Raw genomic sequence first — 25044 nt, 5'->3', positions numbered from 1 at the left:
CCTGGATAGGATTACAACGCCATATAAACACGCACAAACTCATCTTCCTCCTACTGCAGCTGCTTTCTTTCACCACCCCTCTTCTTTTTCACCATCTGTGAAACCCACTTTGCCACTTTGTCTTCATCTCTTCGCGAACCACAAAATACTAGAAAACCCACCCCCAACCAACACCGCGAACCCACCATAGCGGCGACAGAATCAGAAACACAAAAAAAAAATTGAAACCCATCACCAACCAATGCGCGAGATGCACAGCTTAGTGTTGGACGTAGGTGGCGGCGTGGATTGAGTGGATTGACCATCATGCGAGATGCACACCTCGGTGTTGGACGTCGGTGGCAGCGCAGAGTTCTTGGAGGAACTCGCAGCAGTGGCAGTAGAGGGCCACAGAGGCGGCAAGGGAAACCAGGTGGAGCTCCGCGTTCAGGGAGAGCTTGGTGGGGGGGGGAGCCCAGGGAACTCCAGGTTCACGCCCACCAAGATGCGGTCGGAGGTGGCCAAGCCCACGGCGGCGATGAAGAACTTGGTGATGGGGGCGGGCTAGGGGTTGGGCGGTGGGGGACAAGGTGGAGAGGAGTTTCGGGAGGGTCACGACGGCGGACTCTGCCATGGGCTTCGAAGGCTGCAACAAGGAGGTTACCGTAACACACTTAGCTACCCATGTCATTCCCAACAGCAAGAAAGGAGAAGAGACTCAACAGAAAAAGGGGTTCTCCAAAGGGACAGACTGGGAAAAGAAAGAAAAAAAATAAATTTTTTAAGCATACGGTTAATTCTACTCAGTTAAAAAGTACATGTCACAGCATACATCACATAAACAGTTAGCCAATCTCATGATAGGAACTTCAAACAAAAAATTTTAAATATTAGAAATCTAAAAATTTAATAAGAACATGAGGTAAAAATTAAATATATATCATGAATAAAAAATATATTTAAGTTTTTTTTTTCATTTTTTTGTTTGTTGATTCGTCATTTGAGTTCTTATTTCATGTTGATATTGTCAGGCATGCCCAATACAAAGTGAGTGTGAATTGGGGTAGATTTGCATCAAGCATTTGAACTTAATTTTCCTAAAAAAGTTTAATGTTTATACATTAAGAATATAAAATAATTTTATATTATCATCCAATCATATATTATTATTTAAATTATTTTAAAAATTAACAAATTTATCGTACAATGATTGTGATTAAGTAACTATACAAAACTTTTTACATTATTACATATTCCTTTTTCAATTTTTAAAATATTGAAAAGTTTGAGGTGTATCACTAGTCTTCTATTCACCATTGAAAACTTTGAGTGGTTAAATAGGAATTAGGAATTCATCCATTACTTTTTCACTTTTTCCTCTAAAATAATTCTCAAAAGTTCTTTTATAAGTTCGGTCATTTTAATTACACTTCTTTAATATGACTTTTTTATCCCATAAATAAAAAAATTACACAAATAAAATAAGTTAAAGAATATTTAACTAAGTGATACAAATTATGATTCATGGTGAATAATCGATTTCCTCTAAACCAATTTTTCACTTTCACTTTTTCTTTTTCCATTGAGAAATTGGTTTTCCAAAAAATGATTTTTCAATGGGTGAATTTTTTTCAATTATATATTTATTTATTTATTTTAAAATATTTATTTTCATTTTTAAGAATTTTTATTTCCTTTTAAATTTCAATTTTATGATTTATATATTTAAAAAAATAGTTTAGGAATCAGTTAATTCCTTTAAAAATTTTATGGAGGTGATTTTTTTTGAACTATTTTATTTATGTTTATGATGTTTTATCAATCAAATAAAAATATAATAATGTAGTTCCATAAATATAAATTGAGTTAAATAAAATTTTTATTAATAACAATCATTTTTAATTTTTTATAGAAATATTAAAATATTTTAAAAAAAATGAAAATCTAGTCTAGAAAAATAATATCTCAATCATACAAATATTTTTTTTTCATTTTTTTTTCATTTAGAAAACAATTTTGGATGTAGTGTTATTTAGCATGATTGAAGAAGAAGAAAAAATAATACAAACAATTTAGATAAATATAATAATATGCATGGATGGACATAATTAAAATAGAGAGTCTTAAAGAATTAATAATAGGATTTCAATGATGAATTATAAGTTTAAAAAAATATAAATATATACAATTAATAAAATGAAAATACAGAGATTCTTCACTCTTGAAAAAATGAATAAACAAAAAAACTAATAACATATGTCAAATAATATATTTTTTTAAAAATGATAAATATATATAATTAATAAAAAAAAATATAGAAAATTAAAAAACATAGTTAAGAAATCAGTTTCTAGGAAACCAATCTCTTAACTCATGCGAAATTATAAAAAAAAAAAAAAAATGACACCTTGAAAGATCGATTACCCAAGAATCGATTTCAAAACCCATACAAACAAATATAAGAAATTGGTTCTTCAACTCATGTAAAAAAATTTGACACAGTAGAATATATCATTTGGATAAATAAAAATGGGCCGTATTATTTGAGTAATTTTTATTTTTATTTATATTTTAGGGGTAAAAAACTCTCTTTAATCTACTTTCTTTTATGATGAATTATTAGCATCGATCTTACATTTTATCTTTGTCAATCGAGGAAAAGGAATTCAAAGATAAGAGAATTATAAAGTATGAGAAATAAGTATGTACCAAAAAAACTAGACGCATAAGTATGTACCAAAAAACTAGACGCATAAACAAAATGTTTTACTTTTATACCATATTTTGTTGTATGTCTTTACTTAGAAAAGTTTTAAAATGTTAAGATAGGATTTCTATTTTTTTTATAAATGTGTACCATATTTTGATTAATTATGAAATTAATTAAAACAATAATATTATTACGTAACTAAGTTTAAAAAAATCTCTCTCACCTTCCCTAACCTTTTAGTGCCCGTTTAATCTAAAATTCCATAAAATTAACTTTAAAATATTAAGTATAATTAAAACATTTACTTAATCTAAATTACTTATCTATATTAAAATGCATAGTTTTCATTTAAAACTATGAATGGATCTTTTTATTTTAATTTTAGAAACAGATAGAGACGTATCCTTTCCACTACAGATATTCCGGTGAACTTGTAATAGCTTTAATGATTTGATGTTTTCTGGACTCAGCTTATTAATCATCATGATCACAACTCCAAAGGGAAGGACACATTGACATCAATGACATCATGTATCATATTACCATGCTAGAGGAGAGAGACGGGAAGAAGAAAAAAATTAAACTAAAGTAGATGAGAATCACATGAAATCAAATATTTATCGAAAATCATAAGCACACACAAAATTTAGGTGATTTAAGGCTGATATCTTCAAGGTCAAAACAAATCTAAATTTTCACATATTAATAGTTGAATTCAAACTCATATTTTTATGAGATACGAATCCCATTCTTACAACTGTGAATATTTTTTGTTGGCCAAATCAGTACTATTTACAATATAAAGACCGATTTAATAAATTACTAAGTAAGGAATAAATTGAGAGTTTTTTAAATATATTGGAACTAAATTATATATTTAACCTAACTTTTAAAAATCAGAATAATCCATTAATAATAAAAAATGAGAAAATAAATTATACACTCTCATAGTACAAACACAAATATATAATCAGAACTTTTGATTTAATAACTATCTAGAATTATTTTATTGTGCATTAAGAAATTTTTACACTAAAAATATATAACATTTTTTTAAACCAAAGGTCTTTATGACAATTGAACTTTTATGTAAGAGAACTTGCTTACAAGCCGTCCCTTGTCGGTAAAAGAGGTATGGATTTGTCAAATGATTCCACTGCCAAAAACTTTCTCTCCTAGTCACTCGTTGCAGTACCTAGAAAAAGCCCACCTCTCTGATTTCTTTATTGGTGTTACCCCACTCTCCCACCCAAAAAAAATTCCCTCACTTCTCTAATCTCCTGCACACTCAACATTATCATCAACACCACACCACAACCCCCAAAAGACCCTAACAAAAAGAAGCTCACACTTTTGCCAGAATTTGGGGCAAGCCAAAAAACATGCCAAGTTGAAATGCACAACCATTTTTGTGATCCCTATTCCCCCCTTCCTCTCTCTCAAAACCCCACAAAATGAGCCTCAAAAACATCAACTTCCTCTAGGCACATTTTTTTTAGTTCAAGTTGTATTTTATTGTTCTCATTCTAACAAAAGCCCTAATCTCAAACCCACAAAATGTGTCTCAAAAACATGAACTTTCTCTAGACACTCAATTTTCTTTTTCTTTTTTGGTTCAAGTTGTGTTTTCTATTCTCATAGAAACAAAAGCCCTAATCTCAAATGTCCACACCATTTGTTCAACAGCCACCACCCATAGAAGTGACCCAACAAGCCTACACGACCCATTCGGGTCACGGGTCGGTGGGACCCGTCATAGCGGTCCTCGCCGTCATCACCGTTCTCGGCGTCATCGCCGGCATGATCGGTAGGCTCTGTTCGGGTCGTCGGGTCATGGGTCACGGCGAGTTTGACGTCGAAACCTGGGTCGAAACCAAATGCTCCTCCTGCGTCGACGGCAGAATCGCCCCTCCGCCGCCACGACCACGTCCTCCGCCACCGCCGGAACACAACTCCGGCGAGGAATCGCCACCGGAGGAACCCCCTCAAGAGATCAAAGAACAACAACAACAGCGAGAAGAAGAGCAACACTCACATTCCCCCAGTAATAGTTAAGTGGCAGTGCTTAGTGCTCTCATATTACATTTCCAAATGTACAAAAAGAAAAAACCTAGATGCAATAATGTAGCATTGATGATGTTATTTTCCAATTTAAATTGATATTTTATCTCGATAATAATCATCAAAGTAACGATTAACAAGGGGGTGAAGTAACAATTAACAGGGGGAATGAATTAATGTCATAAATCTTTGCGAGATCGTCGATTATCAAAGTAACAATTATCGAGGTAAAATATCTGTTTTAATTAGAGAATAATATCAGCATTGTCTATTGGTTATGTATCTAAGTTTTGTCCCTCGGATTCTCTTGTTTTCCTGTTCAGGTCTTTGGTGTAATCTGCATTTCTTTCAATTTTCTCCATTGGGTTGATATTGAATCGTGGGCTTTAAATGAATGACCCATTGGTGATTGGGCTTTGAATGGGAAAATGTTCTGAACTCAACTTATTTTTGTTTTGCTTCTAAATCAAAGATGCATTTTCATTTAATGCACATTGGAAAAAAGCCGTGTCACGAATGATTTTTTTTGAATTACTATATGAATGCTGCTTCTTTAAAGAGGCAGTTGATGCTTTCAATTTGTTGGGTGGTTTGTTTGTTTGTTTTAAAGTTATTTATATTCAGGTGGTCTTTCGAGGATAGCATTAATTCAAATTCAAGCATTGGGCTTTCCATGCTAGAAACGACGACGTTAAGCAAGCACTTGTATTTTTTGAGTGTTTGTTAACTGTTATGTAGTATTCTTCTATTGCTCTATTCAGTGGTTCAATGAAAATGGAAATGCAATTAATGAGAGTGCTACTTTTGTGATCCACCGTCGTTGGATTCTCTTATAGTGAGGTGTGGACTAATTATGAAAGATCACTTTTTGGAGAGGCAGAAAAGACAAGGAAAGGGATCTTTCTTGGTAATGACCAATGGCTCTCCCTCTTGTCTTAACAGTGTCTATATATATTTGGTCTACGATTCTAGATAGGATTGTTCGAGGTGCTACTGTGACATAAGTGCAAGCTATTTGTATAATAAGGACAATAAATTGTAGCAAACGTTTACAGTTTATGATTATCCTGGACCATCTAGGAGATAAGAGTCACTCCCACTAAAGTATAACAATCAAAGCAAGCAATTCTAGAGAAGTGAAAAACTCCACGATTAGTCTATTAAAAAAGATCATTGGAAGTTGTTTTGGGATCCAAAACATGACACTTTTTTTTTATATAAATTTTAGACTCCCCTAAGATCGAATTTAGTAAGCAGCGATTTAAAAACCCTTTATTGCCCATTTGCCCGTGTTGGTCTTGTAGAATGAGATTGTCTTTCATTCCACTTCTTAACCTGTTGATGTTGGAGTAGTGGTAGGAGTTTAGGAAATTTACACAAAGTTGTAGGTTTAAATCTTGTTGTAACTATTGTAAAAAAATTCAAGTTTCATGTTACTTATAAATAGTGTTAAAATAAATTATATATATGCAACATAATTTTCATTTTATAAGTTGGTTTTTTAAAATTAAATTAAACTTAAACTCATATTTTAATATAATATTAGAGTTTATTTTAGATTAATAAAAAAAATAGTTATTGTCTTATTCACACACCAAACTACATAAGTGAAAGGATAATTTATATTTTATAGGATTGAATTAAATTTAAATGGGTTATAAGAATGTACATTGGACACACTCCATATGAAAAGGACATGCAGTGTGAGATAGAAGAAGCAAACACTTTGTAAATAGGATCATAGACTGTGCTGTAGATGACAACTCTTGCTGTCTGCATATATTGCATTTGCAGGTCTGCACATGCTTATTCCCTACCACATTTCGGATTTTTTATAGTGAAATGAAAATTTTGAAAATCTTATTGACCGTATAGATGGCAGTGAAGTGGGCACTGCAAACAACTCAAAAGCAAAAAGAAGGTCCCATGGAGATGTTTGTTTGTCCATGTCTAAAGCTAACCTTGATTTGCATGTACACACAAATTTGTAGGATGGCTACACCACGTGACTTTCTGATGCTATATTCACAGCAACTCTATTTACTCATCTGCCCAGTAATTTTACTCCTCTTTCTACGTTACGTTTATACTTCATACGTTTAAATTCAATTATATCAAAATTATTTTATTCTTATATTATAAATTTCTATACTCTCTTAAGAAAGTGAGTTTTTTCACGATTCTCACTCTCTTAATTAATTCATTTTTAAAATATTTTCTTTCTTTCTTCCTTGCACACTGATCACCAGATATAACTTATGCCAATTGATATTATTTTTTAAGGTTTTACATTTCTTAAAAATTTAAATTATTATTTTATTATAAGTATATTATTTTCACATTTAAATTAATCTTATTTTATTTTAAGTTCTAACAAATCAATCTTTATTATTTTTAAAATATTATTTTTACAATTATTATGTTTTCTTTGAATTTAAATTAAATTAATTTTTATTTTATATTATTCGATTCATTAAAAATATATATTAAAATAATTTTAATTTATATAATTAAACTATTGTGCATAAAAATATTTGGACATACATTTCAAGGATTAAAATGCTAGTTATACTAAAATCTAAAATAAATAGGCACTGTTTTTGAAAATCCCATGTCCATGTGAGAAGCACAGCTTTTGTCTCAAATAAAACATTTTTAAAAACATATTAACATCTAAGTCACTGAGATAAATATTTGTATCACAGAGGTAAAATTTTGACATAAAATCGTATTAATATTAGCATTAGTATTTGCATCATAAAAAATAAAAATTTACATTTAAATAATTATTGATCATGAAGATAAAAATATCTACATTTTATATGAACAAAATATTCATATAAAATCATATTAATATCTAAATTATATATAAAAAATGTATTACATAAAAATAAATAATTTATATAGATTTTAGTATTTAATATAATCTTTATCATATAAAAATTATATTTAAATATATTTACTTATTAAGCATTGATTACATAAAAATAAATATTTAACCCATAAATAACACGGTCAAAAATACTATTTTGTATAAACATACGAAAACATGCATTAGTTGGGCTTGACATTTTTTTTATAGTTATAGCTGGGCTTGGTATTTATTCAAAGGTTGAATGAATAGTTTAAGTTTAATGGGCCAATGTATTCATTCGATATAGTTTATTGATCAGTATCCTATCCTAATTCCAAGCCGACTAGTCATTAATCTTATAATATATATATATAGGACTAAAATATACAGATGGTCTCTTAATTTATTTTTTAGTTCTAAATTGATGTTTAATTTTTAAAAGTTTTAATTTAATTCATTAAAAAACTGTTTGTTTTCAATTTATGAGTATAATTTTGAAATTTTTTTATTGATTCAAAATATAAAATTTATCCTATTAGATTCATTTGTACGAAAACTAAAAAAAAAACAAGGTGAAAATACATATAAAGTGAGACTCATGAGTAATTCAAATCCTAAAAATCTAATGTTACTTTTTTTTCTTATTACTTACTAGACTCATTTTTCATACTATTTTTATTATTTTTATGATTTTTTTTTTTCAAATATTAGTTGATTCTTATGTCTTGAATATGTAAAAAAAATGTTTAAAATTGTTATAAAAAATAAAAATGATCAATTTTTTGAATGGATTAATTTGTTATGATAAGGAACTATTTTAGAATTTATAAAAAGTAAGTACTTAATTATAACCAAAATAAAATAAGGGTCTATGTCTATATTTTAGCCCTTAACATTGATTGATCTCCTTTCTTAATTAGTAATTGATCCTATTAGAGGTACAGGTCAATTCGGATAGACATGTAAACCAGGGACAAAAAAGCCAAATTGATTAGTGTAGATTATTCGGTTTAATCGATAAAATAAACCTGGTCTACATCAGGTTTAAATTAAAAATGATACCCATAAAAATTGCAAAGCTCGTTCTAATTAGCATGATATATAAATATGGATACTTTTAATATTTTTCAATGAATTTTGGTTGAGAAATATATAAGCTTACCTTATAAACGATTTGAGTAACACCAGATTATCTCATATTAACATCAAGTGATTAATAAATTATTGATTCAAGTAATATTAAATTTATTCTAATAAAATATGTTCAAGTCGTGTAGATAAAAAAGGTATGATTATAAATTTTTTTTATTAAAAGTGAGATTAATTGAATTCTTTAACGAAAATTAATCATCAATAAAATTGATGAATAATTCATATCAATAATATGATTATTAAAAAATATATTAATATGAAGTAACATGCTATCAACATGTATAAAGCATTATTATATAAATAAATATTTGTTATTATAAATAAATATATAAATATTTGTTACAGTATTCTTTTATTTATTCTTATTATGAATAATTCATTATCATTAATTTAAATGTTAAATTTGGATAGTTTGCCCAGGATTGTAAATTTAAACTTTGATTGTAAAAAACTTAAATGTTACCTGATTGTTAAATAATTTGAGTTATGATAATAGGTTACTTTTATACTAATTTTCTGTTGATTAATATCTTAGAATTATTTTCAATAATGCGTGATCATCCAAAGATTTGTAATTAGAATATGAATTGAATTCATTTATTGGATCGTACTGGTATCAATCCGGCCACCCATTCATTTCAATTTTCAATTCTTCTTCGAAAAAGGATTGTTTGTTTCTACTTTCCTTTCTTTTTAATGGAATATTTTGGTTGGACGGTGAATTAGAAATAGAAATATCCTCCATCGGCACAGTGTCCACTAATACATGATTTAATTTCCTTCATATAAAGAAAAGTGAACAACAGGTAATCAATCATCTCTAAGGTGACTTAAAATACTATTTGTCATCCTAACGTGGTGTAGTATATTTGGTAGATATTCATATTTTTTTTATCATCATATGGGTGCAAAGTTATTTTTATTAAAAATAATGATAAATTTTTATCAAAGACCATAAGTACAAATAACATGATAGATATTTCCTTCTTAAATTTTTATATTCATTTTTATGTATTACCGGCAAAAAAAATATTATATTATCAATTAATTAAAAAATTCTGATAAATATAAATTTTAAGATAATTTTGATAAAAGGCAAAAAAATTATTACTCTCATCACTTTGAGATTAAATTACAATATAACACTCATTTACACTCTTTTGCGCATCAATAGTATCTCTTTGAGACAAATTCAAACTAAAATTGTCAAATCATGTTTACATTTTGTAAGAGAATCTATCACAAAGTCTTTCCTTTCTTAGATAACATCAAACCAACCTTTAATGGTTAAGTTTTTTTTTCTCTTAAAAAAGAGTTAATATTATCCATACAATTATATTTATGTTGGTGCTGCTTCATGGGACCTATCTGTTTTCCAAAAGGCCCACAAAGGCGCAGGCAAATAGAACAGACAGAGCAAAGATAATGAACACTGGTGCCATAACTTAATAAATGGTAATGAGAGGTTTAATTTCCTCCCACTTTGAAGAAAGTGGTGCCTTTATCAGGGCCAATAATAGTGATAGCCACTTTAACCTAGTTGACTTTGGAATTTGAGCAATCAATTATATTACGGGCTCTGTTTACATGTTCTGTTGAATAAATTTACAAACAAAACTTAGTTCGGATAAACCTTCCTTTTACCCCTTAAAAACTTTTTGGACACCAATTTAGCTTGAGGTAGAAAAATGTTACTAATACATTTTTAAAAAGAATTTTTGTTGCAGTAAAAAAATGTGTTTTTATTATTAATTAAAAATTGATTAAGGTTACCAAATTTATTTGCAATTTTGAAATATTTAATAAATTTCTAAAAAATAAAAAAATGTACTAAAATATATTGAAAAATAAAATAAACAAATGCTAATTAGGTTATCTTTAAGAAATTTGTTAAAAATTAAAAGTAAAAAAATCATTAAAATATTATTAATACACTTCTTTTGTCAGGTGACTCCACCTTGAGAGAAAACTCATATTTGCATGTCGTCGTGGAGGTGAAGACTAGGTGAAGTGGTTTATAAGATTGGGATCAAGTGGGAAGGATGTTTTTTATCTTTCACTAAAATTAACGACAGTAGTTATTGATGTTGGTTTAGGAATGTTAAAATAATGCATTTGTAAGGGAATAAGAGTATATTAAGTTCAAAATAAAGGAGAGATTAGTGTAATTTATTCTATTTATAATATATTGTGGGATAATTTTCAATAAAAAAATATATATTTATTGATTTATCAACTAATATCCTTAAGACAAGTAGTTAATAAAACCCTGCTATACTTTCTTTTACAAGTAAAAAACCCTGATGTACTACTAACACATCTTTCAAAACTATTACACTAATTTAAGTTTTTAAGTGCACTTACCAAAATAATAGAATTGTTACTCTCTTGTTCCATTATAATTATTGCATAAGAAAGAAAAAATCCCAAAATAATGGTTAATTTAACTTTTCAATGTAGTTATATCTCTTATAATACTAATAGTGGATAACAAAATCTATAAAATAAATTAATAATAATATAAGGTTAATTTTATAAAATTATTGTTTTTTTTTATTTATTTATTATTTTTTGTTGATATGTGTAAAATTACCTATGACAATTATTATTTTGGGATGAAGAGAGTATTATTCATAGAATTAAACAAATATTAAACAATTATCTTTCCTTAAAATCAGTTATTGATAATATATGTTGAGTTTGTAAGAAAGACTCCTTTGTGTTTGATTCTTAAAAGATATACTTGATCTTAAGAAAAGATGATAAGGTTTAAATATGATTAAGTCATGAAAGATTAGTCTGGTACCTTATCAAAAGAATCGAAACTAATAATTATATATCGGAGTCCTGCCAAAGAACCAAATATCCTTATGATTGTTATTACTACAAAAAACAAATGCTAACTAATTATTAAATTAAAATCATTCAAGAATTAATTTGTTAATCCTTTAGTGACTGAATCATTTTTTAAAAAATGAATGATCAAATTAAGAACTGAATAAATAAACTTTTTGACAAATATTACTTATCATAAATACTTAAATTAACAATTGGAGAATATCTATATTCATCTTCATGTGACTAATGCATGTGACTCTATTTAAATATGTTTTATCTAAAATATTTTTTTAATAAATTAATAATGCAAATAAATTATATAAAAATATAATTAATAAATAAAAGTGGCAATAGACATATTAAAGTGGCAATATCATTGAATGCACAAATCAAATGACGTGGAGTTATTTTAGCTTAATTACTAATATCAAATTTAATTTTTAGATATATAATTACATTATGCTATCACTCATAATTAGGGGTGAGAATATGTCAGATCAGGCTTTGAAAGGCTAAGCCTAGCCTACGATGAATTTTTGAGGTTTGAGCCTGACCTATAGCTCATTAAAGAAGACTTTTATTTTGGCTTGGCCTGACTTTTATAATGAGAAATATAAAGGGGCACATGACTCACACCTAAATTGTAATTAAAGTCTTACTTGATTATAGGAATAGAAGTTATAAATCAAAGTCTAATAGTTTAAAAAAAAATTAATTGTACCAAAAAAATAATATAAGTATATATACATATATATAGGCCGACCTACCATGCTTACAAGGCTTTTTAATAAGCCTAAGCCAGTTCAGACCAGGCTTTATGTAGGTCAGGTCATAAGCCCCTGTAGGTCGGCCTAACCTATTCCTACCCCTACTCATAATAGTCTTACTTAACTTAAAAACGATTGTTTCCTACAAATTAAAATATACTTATCTTTACAAGAAAAATAGTAATAATAATAAACTCTCACATACAATTGAAGTGTATTAATAGTTTTGGCATATAAACATATTTTCAATACAATCCTCTCACCTTTTATGCTTGGAAGTTGAGCTGAATTTCCATCCACAATAATGGTTGAGATTTGACTCATTTAGAATAACCTCTGAAGTGGGAAGAATGCATTTTAGATAATAAAATATATTTATAATTATTATTTAAAAATAATGATTAAATTTTTAATACTTTTAAATTTTCATATATAATTAAGCTTGAGAATTAATTGGTTTGAGAATATTGTTCTAATTTCAATTGTTTTAAATTTGAGTTTTATATATAGAACTGCATTAAATATTCTGATAAAAGGATGTAAAATTGTGTTAAATAGTCAAATGAAGAGTTTTTGGTATAACTATAAATATATTGACCCTATTCAACTCAAGTAGATTTAGTAGATTTATTTCCATGAAATATATTTGTTATCTTAAACTATAAGAACACTATAATTTCTTACAAATAAATTTGTATCTTCACATATTTTATCTAAAAATGAGTCAAATATGTTTTTCTATTGATCCTATTGATTTTCTAAAAATGGCTATAAGCATATTTTATCTTCTAAAGTGTTTTTTTTTTTAAATGAGTCAAATATGTTTTCCTTATATTTAATTAATTTTGATATCAAATGCCAAAAGCAAGAGACGTGGATACATTTCTTGTTAAAAACGTTTTTAACTCATTATTTCATCATTATCATAAAGTACAAAAATTTCTTTTTAAAATATGTTATTATCAAAATAATATATCTCCAATTAATTCTAAGGCGATAAGAGTGTAAATCACATGCAATGTGTGTACTAAAAGTAGGATCTACCAAAGTATTATTTGATTTTATTAATCACTAATCTTTATTAGAAAGCTTATGTGCTCACATTTATCATTATAGCATTGTTGTTGTTTTGCAAAAACAAATAAAAATACATATGTTGGTTAATTTCCATTTCTATCCATGTCGTGCAGAATTGATGCCAAAAAATTCTTGCACTTTCTTTCTTTCCCAATAATCACAAACTAATTAACGAGAACATGGAGACAAATTAACTATGAGAAGAATCCAATAATGCAGATAGATTAATTTTTAATCATAAGATTATTATAAATAGGACACCAATAATATAAATAGATTAATATATATATATATATATATATATATATATATATAATATTTATTTGATAAATATTAATATATTTCATATATTAATTTACATATATAGATGAATAATATGTGAATGTAATTATTGAACGGACTCAATTGAAATTTTTTAATGGTTAAATTTATTATAAGTTGTCAATAAAAAATTTTCAAAAAGAAGTTTAATAGTTTTTTTGACCTAAGATTATTATAGTAATTAACATGTTATTTGTTATGTTTTAATTATGGATACTTAATGCTTAAGAACACTTGTTGAATGAATATTAAATATGATTAAACATTTGTAGAATTAATGATTAAATAAAAGAAATCCATAACTCTTGATAATGAGTTTGAACTCTATGAATAAAATTATACTCTGGTGAGGAAAATTAAATGAAAGAATAAATGAGTTTCTTACGTCATAATAAGTTAACTCAATAGAATTTGACACTAATATCACACTCTATAGTTAACCTAGAGTTGTAAAGATGAAAAAAAGTATTATATTATTTTTCTAATAGTTATTGAAAGTAAAATGTTATTTCATATTATCCAGATGTTAAAGAATATTGTTAGATATATATCTTGATTAGTATATTAATTTGATTAATATATTACTGACTTAGTATTAAACTTACGAGATCATACACAAATGAGTATTTTAATCCTTGTTAAAGAAATAATTTTAATATTTAATGATTAATTAAGTTAGAGAATTTAATATGATCAAACAATTAATTAATTTTTTAAGTGAAATATTATTATATTTGTTGCTAGCACTGAAAATCTAAATAATTTAGAATATTTGGTGAAAGAAAAGACACAAATGTGTGGATCTCATGTTTGGAATTGGATTTGAAATAGCTATGTGACGTACAAGTTGGACTTGATCAATTATTATTTTAATTCTAAATTGCTAAATGACCACCAAAGTAACAATAAATTTAAAATGAGACTTAAAAGATAAGATATGCGAGTGGTGGTTTTGAATTTATTGAAAATTTGTTTTGTACGGCTTGCTATAAATACATAGCCCTAGGCTGCACATTCATGCACACATGACTATCATCTTTATTTTCATGATCTTAGTGCACCGATATTTTTAAATTATCACTCCATCCGTCAAAAGTTATTGACTAATAGAGATAAATCTTGATATAGATATATAAAAGTCTTTCCACTATTAATTTTTTTTTATGTTTTAAGAATTTATCAACATATACACATTTTAAATATTATCTATTTTAATATAATTTAAATGTAAAATAAATTATTTTTATTCCACTCTTTTTGAAGAGCCTTTTCCTTCAATCCAGTCAAAATAAAAATGTTACGAATGAAACACATCTTGATCTCATGATTTCTTTAAAATGGATTTCTTACTACTAGTAAGCAGTAGTATTTTGGGATGATAAAGTAATGACAAATTTTGAATAATGTTTGGATTAGCCGTAAGAATCTATATTCATGATAAAATCATCACGAAAATCAAGGTGAAGTTCAACTCAACTATGTTACTCTAAAAACATGCATTAAATCATTTTTCCTTTCTTTGACAATTGGGAGATATGATTAGTAAGGCATTAATTAAATACCTTTGTTATTAAATTTTATTTTATTTTTTTTTAATTTTCATGAATATACACGCAAAACAATGATTTGTTCAGGTGTGTGTAAACACCAACTTTTTGAGACATTAATGTGTATATATTTTATTATAACCATAATGAGTCTAAGATCTGGAACACAAAACCAAGCCATTTTTATCAGACCTAGTTATATTAGCATAGCAGTTGGTAGGGACATATTTTTTTTAATTCAATGACTAAATTCCGAATTTAGCTTTGTACACGTTTTTAGCTAAAATAAAATTTTGGCACTATTTATAAAAGTTTCAAATATCAATTATTGTCAAAATCAACGTATCTTAATTCTTATACTATAAGGCCTAGTTATATTAGCATACTAGTTCGTAGGACATATTTTTTTAATTCAATGACTAAATTCTAAATTTAGCTTTATGACATTTTTAGCTAAAATAAAATATTGACACTATTTATAAAAGTTTCAAATATCAATTATTGTCAAAATTAATGTATCTTAATTCTTATTATATCATGACCAATGCAACCAAATGATTAATACGTTAAAATTAAAATAAAATCATTTAAATATTATTTAAATTTAATTATTAATAAAAATAATTTATAATCAAATTTTATTTACGTGAGTTAGTTATAATTTATTTCTTCTAATGAATTAGAGGATTATGATAAAAAAGTTGTATGATGTATGTTTATAAAACTATAATAAAACTTATATATTCTCAAACAAAGAAAAAAAAACCCATATGATTTAATAAGAGGGAGTACAGAATTTATATATTCTCAAACAAAGAAAAAAAAACCCATAGCAGAAAAAATCTATTTAACCAAAGAATATATATTTAATTTTTTTGTACAGAATTTCTTTAAACTAACAATAATTTAATAAGATTCGGTTGTATCTCACCCAAGAAAAAAAAAAGGTAAAATTCTTGTTGAAATTTACCCATTACTTAATGGATCCTACCTATATCCAAATTTGGCAACAAAGATGGTCAGCTGAGAAAACAATGCAAAGCACCTTACCTAGTTAAACTTAGCATACAGACAAGAAAGTAAGAGGGAGTAAATTTATTTATTAAATTAAATTTGGAGGGGTTTGAAAGTTGAAGCTGGCAGTGACGTGAGGATTGAGTTGTTTAGAGACACTGAAAGAGAGAAAGGTAAACACAAACCAAACTAAACGCCATAGCAAGGAACGAGTGAGTGAGGGTTCTCCTAGGATAATTTTTTTCTTCTTTTTTTTTTCAATTATTATTATTTGCTTCTGTTAATTTCCCCAGTAATTATTTATTCTCCTTTTTTCACGCCGTGTGTGTTTGTTACCGATTGAAAATCTTTGGAGAGTGACTTCAGAGAGGAAGTGTCTAGAAGGTGGTCTTATGAGCATTCATTCTTCTACTTCAACCTAAGCAACACAACACAACACAACACAGTGTGAAAGAGAGAGAAATGGGTAGAGGAAGATGCTTCTTGGACATTAGCATAGGGGAAGAGCTTGAAGGGAGAATAGTGGTGGAGCTTTATGATGATGTTGTTCCCAAAACTGCTGAGAATTTCAGAGCCCTATGCACTGGTGAGAAAGGCATTGGTTCAAATACTGGAGTGCCCCTTCATTTCAAGGTCATCTTTTTATTCTTTCTACCTTTTATCTCTCACTTTTTGAACATACTCATCTTCTATATCTATTCAATTCTATTTTCTCCTCTTAAAGACTGTTTCTTTGGACCTTGTTCGTGTAATGATTTATACCCATGTTCATGATTTTTCAGTCCTATGCGTTTTGAATGGAAGGTTGATGTTTTTTCGTTACTGAAATGCACTGATTTGGGGCATTGAGTATTGTGTGTTATAGTTCCCTTTTCATTGCCATGTCTCGATTATTTCGAGGATTTTAGTTGCTATAAGATCTGGACTTTGTAGTAATCCAAGGGTTGAAGGTGGTTTTTATGTCCTCACTTTTGGACGAGGAGTTATGAAAAGACGGTTATGACCTTTTTTTTTTCTTTTGGTTGTAGGTACTTTATAGTATAGTCTTTCAAGTTTATACCCATATTCCTGGAAAAGGATTCTTTTACATGTATCAATGTTAAGGGTGTACTGTTACTGTTTATTCCTTCTAAAGCTTTGTTTTTTTTCCGGGGAGGGTGGTTTGTGAAATTCCATATATTAATTCTATTTGATAATATTCCCCAACTTGTTGTATAATAAACGACACTTGTTAATACAATAACACAGAGATATGCCAACCTTCTTCTGGGTATTCCAGATTTTTGGTTTTTAAAATGAGATAATAATTAACTTAGAATCTAATATCAGCAATGCAGTAGGGAAAGAAAAAACATAACAATAACAGATATCGGAAGATATAATAGTTTAAATTCTAGTAATTCATGTTATGATGTCGTACCATAACGTGACATTGGCCTTGAAGTATTAGATTTGTTCTTTGTTTATATTGATTACCACTTCAGCAGGGAATTCATTATTCTTCTGGTCTGTTCTTTAGTAGTCAGCTCTGAATCTGTTGGCTTTGGTCTGAAGATGGTTCAGCAAATCATCATCTGATTGAAAATTTTCATGCTTGCAGATATATGTTTTAGTATGTAGCGAGTTATGCTTTGTGATAATATATGCTAGGAATTTAGGATATGGTGATAAATAGTTCTCATCTCTTTGCTTATTTCTGAGGCATATTGGTGAGGCAGTATAAAATATAAATTATAATAAAGTAAAAGGACAAGGTAGTTCTTCTTATTATTAACTTCCTTAGTTGATTTATTGCGATACAGAGATTAGACACCAAGTCTGTTCACTGTATAAGTACTGTCTTATAATGCTTCTTCCATAAAATGTTGTCTCCTAAAAAATAAATCAGTGATATTAGTTTCTGGTCAATTACTAAATTTGCATTATGCTCTGTTGTATTATCAGGGATCTTGCTTTCATCGTGTTATTAAAGGCTTCATGATTCAAGGAGGTGATATATCTGCTGGGGATGGTACTGGAGGAGAATCTATATATGGACTTAAGTTTGAAGATGAAAATTTCGAGTTGAAGCATGAAAGGAAAGGGATGTTATCAATGGCAAACTCTGGTCCTGATACTAATGGGTCTCAGTTTTTTATCAGCACTACCCGAACATCTCACCTAGATGGTAAGCATGTTGTATTTGGGAAAGTAGTTAAAGGAATGGGAGTGGTCCGATCAGTTGAGCATGTTGCGACCGGAGACAATGATCGTCCCACTCTAGATGTTAAAATTGTGGACTGTGGAGAAATTCCTGAAGGAGAAGATGATGGGATATCTAACTTTTTCAAAGATGGAGACACCTATCCCGACTGGCCAGCAGACCTTGATGAGAGCCCTAATGAACTTGAGTGGTGGATGAAATCTGTTGACTCGATTAAAGCTTTTGGCAATGATTATTACAGGGTATTGGTGCTTTCCCATGGTCCATCTCAGATTATTATTCTGATGTATTATTTCATCCCCTAACCTAAATAGAGATTTATTGATTTTTCTGAGATATGAATATAATATTTTTGTTCTGTCTGTTAATAGTTGTTTAGTGCTCATTTTTGTGGTAGTGATCCCTCTTCTCCTGTAACTCTTTGTAGCAAGAAAATAATCTGTTTTTTTTTTTTTGTTTTTTCTTTTCTGACAGAAACAAGATTACAAAATGGCTCTAAGGAAGTATCGGAAGGCTTTACGCTACCTGGATATTTGTTGGGAGAAGGAAGGCATTGATGAAGGTATGCTGCCTTTCACAACTATTTATTTCACTTAATTGTGCAATGCAGTGGTTTTGCCAAAACTGACTCACCTACTTTGATCATAATAATGTATTATCGTATATATTATGCCTTTGCAGAGATAAGTTCAGGTTTGAGAAAAACGAAGTCTCAGATTTTTACAAACAGCTCTGTAAGTTGGAAGTTACTATGTTTGTTGTACACGGCTGCAGATAACATTAAAGTGCACTTATAGTACCTTTATAGTACCATACTATTATATTCATTCGAGTTTTGTTGCCAATCTTCATTATTAACTGAAATTTTCTGATTCCCACCTAATTGTTTGTGTTATGTTATGATTTCAAGGCTTCTAAATTGAAATTAGGGGATATTAAAGGAGCATTGTTGGATACAGAATTTGCAATGCGTGAGGGAGACAACAATGCTAAAGCTTTGTTCCGCCAAGGACAGGTTGGTATTGGAATTGAAGAGCTTGCAGTCAAATGTTTGGAGCTTTTGTTACACTTTATTGTGTCTGTCTATCTGTTACTATGGTATTTAATGCTTCCTGCTTTTAACTCTGGTAACTATGTTATTGCCAATTTACCAGGCATACATGGCACTCCATGACATTGATGCTGCAGTTGAAAGCTTTAAGAAGGCACTGACCTTGGAACCAAATGATGGTTAGTTATGAACATACAATTTTGGGTCATGCCTTTGTCATGTACTCTTCTGTGCTTTAATTGCTGGGAAATATTTGCATTTCTCGTTTATTATAGTTAAGCTATTGATGCATTACTGAGAGTCAGTTTCACTTTTTTTTTTTTATATTTAAAATATGGATTTAACCTTTTTAATGATACAAGGTGTAAATTAAATATCCAGATGATGAGAAGAGGGGGTATATAGAGGAAGAAAATTTGAAGATAAAATGAACTTAAGGGCTATTTGGCAAAGAATTGATAATAATGTGTTTGTATATGGCCATATTCACTAAACTTTATAGTGCAGTTCTGTTACTTACAGTTTCCTGTAGTTTAACTGATATCTTGCTATTTTCAGCTGGAATAAAAAAGGAACTTGCTGCTGCTAGGAAGAAGGTTAGTAGTGTCATTTTCTTGTAAATAAGAGTTTGTTACAACCTTTTTCATAAAAGAATCATTTTTCTTTAAAAATAATCATTTTTAAAAAAATTTATGTGTTTGTTTTTTAACTTTTGCAAAATAATCAAAAGCTAAAAAAAATCTAAAATTTGATTAAAATCATAAGCCATTTAAATAGCTTTTCATAAAATCAGTTCTTTCTTTTAAAAAGGTGATTTTTTTATTGAATACAAACATAAATTAGCCTTTTTTATAAAAAAAATTCAAAAAATAATCAATAGCTTATTACATCATAATCACCTTTTTTTAATCTGTAGCAAACTGGTCCATATATATCTGAATTAAACAAGCATTGAAGCATTATATACTAATTTGGAATCTAACTTGAATATGTTTATTGCAGATAGCTGATAGGCGTGATCTAGAGAAAAAGGCATATAGCAAGATGTTCCAATAACACTCTGGTATGTCTCCTTCTCTCAGCTAAACAGATACACACATAAAGTAATGAATGTGTAGGCATATCAATTACCATGAAAAGTTGAAAACAACCACATTTGCATGGCCACCATCTTAGATCTGAATAGAAATTCATGTGCAACAATAAAAGTTTTCCATTTTGTAGTTATTCTGTCACAATTGCTGATGCATTATTGCAGATAGATTGATTAGCTAATCATGGTTTTTAGTCCCTCAAATTAAAACTTGCACTTATTGGTTCTTTAAATTCGCAAAATATTTTTTTAGTCGCTCCTATGGTCAGTAACCGCCACAAATTGTGCAGCCAAACCACCAAAAATCAGGCATGAGGGACTAAAAAAGGTATTTCGTGAATTTAAGATATTAAAATTGCAAGTTTTAATTTATAGGATTAAAAAAGATAACCCCAAATTTGAAGGACAAAAAATATTATTTCATTTAGTTCAAACGAGCAGTTCATAACCCCATACCCTCTTTTTTCAGGCTTATGTAAACAACCAGATTGTTGCAGCATATACATATGATAAAAGGTTAAAGGTTTGAACCTATTGTTACTAAAAGTATTCGGAGTGGGGCTCACATGAAATAAGTGGATAAGGATTGGTATTGTTACATTATTACATATGAAATTTTAAGCCAACAATTTTGTCAACCTTTTCTTTTACAGTGAAACTCTATGATCATTTTATTGGGCGGTGATATTGAAATGCAATTAAGATGATGGACCAGGCAGTGCTATATGTGATTTTGATATATTGTTATTTGTTGGGAACTTTTACACTCAAAGTATAATGTAGCGAATTTATTGGATAGAACTTAGAAACCATAACGCTACTTACTGTTGTTTTCAGTTTTTGGGCTGAAACTAGTATACGAGTGGAAAAGTTACATTAAAAATATTTTAAAATATAAAATACATTTTTAATATTCACTAAAGAAAATATTGTAAAAAAATAAATTCATATTTGTCATGTGAAAATAATTTATTTATAAATGGATATAAATTATTAAGGTAAATTGCACGAGTATTAATAACAAAAAAAATTAATAAAACAATTTATAACTATTTCCTACCAAAACAGTTTATTACTATTGATTTCTTTGAAATAGATTTTTTTTTATTTTATTTTAGTTTTACTGCATGAAAATTTATAATGATATTTACATTTCTGTTATAAGGAAAATTTAAGTGATTTAAACTTTCTTAAACCAAATTTATTAATATTTTTATCTTTTACACTAAGTGTACATATTAAAGAAATAAAAGTATTTTTAACTAAAATATTTATTAGATATTTTTTAATATTTATTTTTAACTTATTAAAATTATTTAAGAACATATATTTAATGCCTTTTTCACTTATGCATTAAATACATGAGATTAAAACGTGTATTAAATTAAAATAATAAAATTATATTCAATTAGTTAATAGACATGTTTCTGTTTTGAAGTATTTTATAATGATATTTTAAATCATGTGTATGTAGTCAATTTTTTTTAAGTTTTACTTGCTTAATTTTTACAATTTAGTATTTAAATGTGATTTTTAATTTCAACAATGTCAGTTTGTTACTATGCTAATTCTATTAAATATTGTATAAAATTAGGATAGAGAGATTTAATTATAAATTAGAGAATATTGAAAGGCTTAATTGGTAAATTGAAATTTGTAGGATTAAAATTGCATAATTACAATACTCAGAAAACTAAAAATATAATTGAGTATTGTGTTTTGTTACGGTGAGATCCGTACCTACGGCAAGGCGAAGTAAGCGGTTGCCTTAGGCCCACCAAAACTGCTGTAAGCGGTTGCCATAAAGTGTGCAAGTGTAGAATTACAAATTTAGACAATTATCATATTGTTGGCCAATAGTCATTGCAACAATATTTACAATAGTATTAATTAGTGAGTAATACTAACAGTTAAATTTGAAAGTTTCAATGTTAATAAATCCTTGTTAATAGAGGAAAATAACGGTTATATATATATATATATATATATATATATATATATATATATATATATATATATAAAATAAAATTTAATACTTTCATTTGGAGTTGTCTTAAAATGAATAAAATGATTAAAGTGATTTTTATAGTAGATAACTAATATTAAGGTGTCATAATAGATAACATCAACGTATAATTCTTTCAATTGTTAGGCTCTACCATTTTATCATTTTTTTCTTATTAAAATTGCAACATTTTTTATTTATATTTTTTTGTTCTATTTTCATTTCATTTTATTCTTATACTTTATAAATTTACTAATATAATAAAATGTCAAATAGAAATTATGAATTTGGTTTAGAAAAATTAAAGAGGAAGAGGGTCAAATACAAAAAAATAAATAAATGGATTAGTCATTTTATATATTAAAAGTAAAATATTAAAAGTTCTCCTAAGATTAAAATATTAAGATTATGTTCGGATAAATTTCTTCATGAATACTTATAAAAAAGATAAAAATAAAATATAACGAGAAGTTAGATAAGAATAATTTATAAAAATGTTAATTGCATAAGTTTATTTTATCGTATAAGAAAATTTCAATATATTTTCTTTATTTTTCATATCGTGTTTAGAAAAAAGTTCATTTAAAAAAATGTAAGTCTTTTTTTAAAAAAATTGTCTTAGGTCCTAAAACTTGTAGACAGGGCTCTGGTTACTATGTAGATTAAATTGCATTACTATATTCAGTAAATTGATGTAAATATTTTATTATATATTAAAAGTATTTATGTGTATGTTAAGTTGGATTTGACTCTATCCATGATTCAATTCAATCAAAATTGTATATATTAGATTGAGTTTGTATAATCAATTTAAATTTATAGGATTATAAATGAATTGATTTGGGTTGAATTAATCATGAACATTTAGATTTATTTTAAATTTTTTAAAATTAAAGTTGAAATAAAGAAAAAAAAACTTATCATAGAAATTACCTTGAAGCTTATTTCTTTCATATCATCATTATTTAAAAAATTACTAATGATTCAAGTATTGGATTCACTTATTCACAAGTTTAAAATTTAAAACATACAACTTAATCCGTGAGTTGGATTAAATTTGACTTAAACACTTAAAAAAACTCAATTCAAACTGGTGAATCATTTTGGGTCAAATTAGATTCATAGATTACTCCATTTCATGAAATATGCATGGCTTGTGATAACCTTTCTTTGTATTTGTTCCCACTATTAATTTAGATGAAACTCTAATATAAATAGGTGCTCATTCAAGCAATAAAAAAAAGAAAAAAATTAATTCAAATTATTTAGAAAGTGAGTTGTGAAAGATGCGAAATCATGAGAATCATTCATTGTAGTTTATTTATTTTTCTCATAGTAGATATTCTTCTTATATTTTACATAATACTTTTTTGGGTTAAAAACATATTTTCACAACATGTTTAATATGTAAATTTCACGTCAACATGTAAGGATGTGTTTGAATACGTACGTGTTAGAATCATGATTAACAAAAAAAATCACACTTTTCAAAGAAAAAATGTCAAAACAATTACATATTATAACTTTTATCTGAAAATCCGTTGACGTTAGATTTAATTGTTTTCCAAACACACACAAACTCTTTGTAGTTTTACATACGGATTCTCTTCAAATTCAATTGTAAAAGTCATGACATGCTCTTTAATCCAACCAAAAGAAGAAGAAATTGAACTAATTTTATTGCGAGGATTTACATAAGTGAAGAAAAAAGCCACTTAGTCCCAACTCGATCCCAAGGATTGAAGTTGAATGGAGATTTGTGTGTTAAACGTTGACGTGTAGTAATATAGAAAAAGATACATGAAAAACAAAATTTTGTAATTTAACTTATACTATTTTAATTTTTAATGCTAAAAAAATGTTATCATGGTAAAGTTATCTAATGCTACGGCACCCAGTCGTCATGAACACATCACTCGAAAGGCATGCGCATCTCATTTACACTATGTAACTACACACGAAATATTTATGGATTTGTAGACAAAATTTCCAACCCAATATGCTCTGTTAAATCTGTAATAATAATAAGAAACACTGACCTTTTGACCTCATCAAACCTTAACAACTCGACCATATTTTACCCTTTCCTGATAGAAGGAAGAATTGGTGCTTTAGTGCTACGTACAGATGCCAATGTTTTAATGTATATATATAACTAATTAACTATATGTCATTTTCTTCTAGAGTCAAATTTATTTAATAGTTTTCTACAATAACTTTGGTAATATTATTCTTTCTATTTTTCTCCATCACGTTTAATTAATGATATTATTACACATTTCTCTCTTTTCTTTTTTTGTAAAAAAAGTTATACTATAAATTAATCTTCCCTCTCTTTTTCTTTTTTTGAAGGAATTAATCTCCCCTCTCTA

At 27.7% G+C, this 25044-nt stretch overlaps 2 protein-coding genes across 6 annotated transcripts; both read left to right on the top strand.

Moving 5' to 3' along the window:
• The first annotated feature begins 4351 nt into the window (after positions 1-4351).
• LOC114373017 lies at positions 4352-4744 on the top strand. Its single transcript, XM_028330580.1, has one exon. It carries the CDS (start codon positions 4352-4354, stop codon positions 4742-4744), a length of 393 nt encoding a protein of 130 aa, XP_028186381.1.
• An 11636-nt stretch (positions 4745-16380) lies between these two features.
• On the top strand, positions 16381-21468 carry LOC114388815 (peptidyl-prolyl cis-trans isomerase CYP40-like). Of its 5 annotated transcripts, none has more exons than XM_028349415.1 (10): positions 16381-16532; positions 16687-16953; positions 18265-18765; positions 18998-19085; positions 19205-19257; positions 19434-19538; positions 19678-19753; positions 20133-20170; positions 20577-20637; positions 21137-21468. In XM_028349415.1, exons 2-9 carry the CDS (start codon positions 16783-16785, stop codon positions 20628-20630), a joined length of 1086 nt encoding a protein of 361 aa, XP_028205216.1. In that variant the 5' UTR covers positions 16381-16532; positions 16687-16782; the 3' UTR covers positions 20631-20637; positions 21137-21468. The 5 variants fall into 5 exon arrangements, 4 of the variants coding, with proteins under 4 accessions (XP_028205216.1, XP_028205217.1, XP_028205215.1 ...); XM_028349416.1 differs by having other exon boundaries at positions 16387-16493; XM_028349414.1 differs by having other exon boundaries at positions 16443-16532; positions 16676-16953.
• Positions 21469-25044: the final 3576 nt, after the last annotated feature.

Source organism: Glycine soja, chromosome 2 (assembly GCF_004193775.1).
Source record: "Glycine soja cultivar W05 chromosome 2, ASM419377v2, whole genome shotgun sequence".
Taxonomy (NCBI): domain Eukaryota; kingdom Viridiplantae; phylum Streptophyta; class Magnoliopsida; order Fabales; family Fabaceae; genus Glycine; species Glycine soja.
Note: the sequence above shows the minus strand (reverse complement) of the source record. Positions and strands in the feature narration are given on the sequence as shown.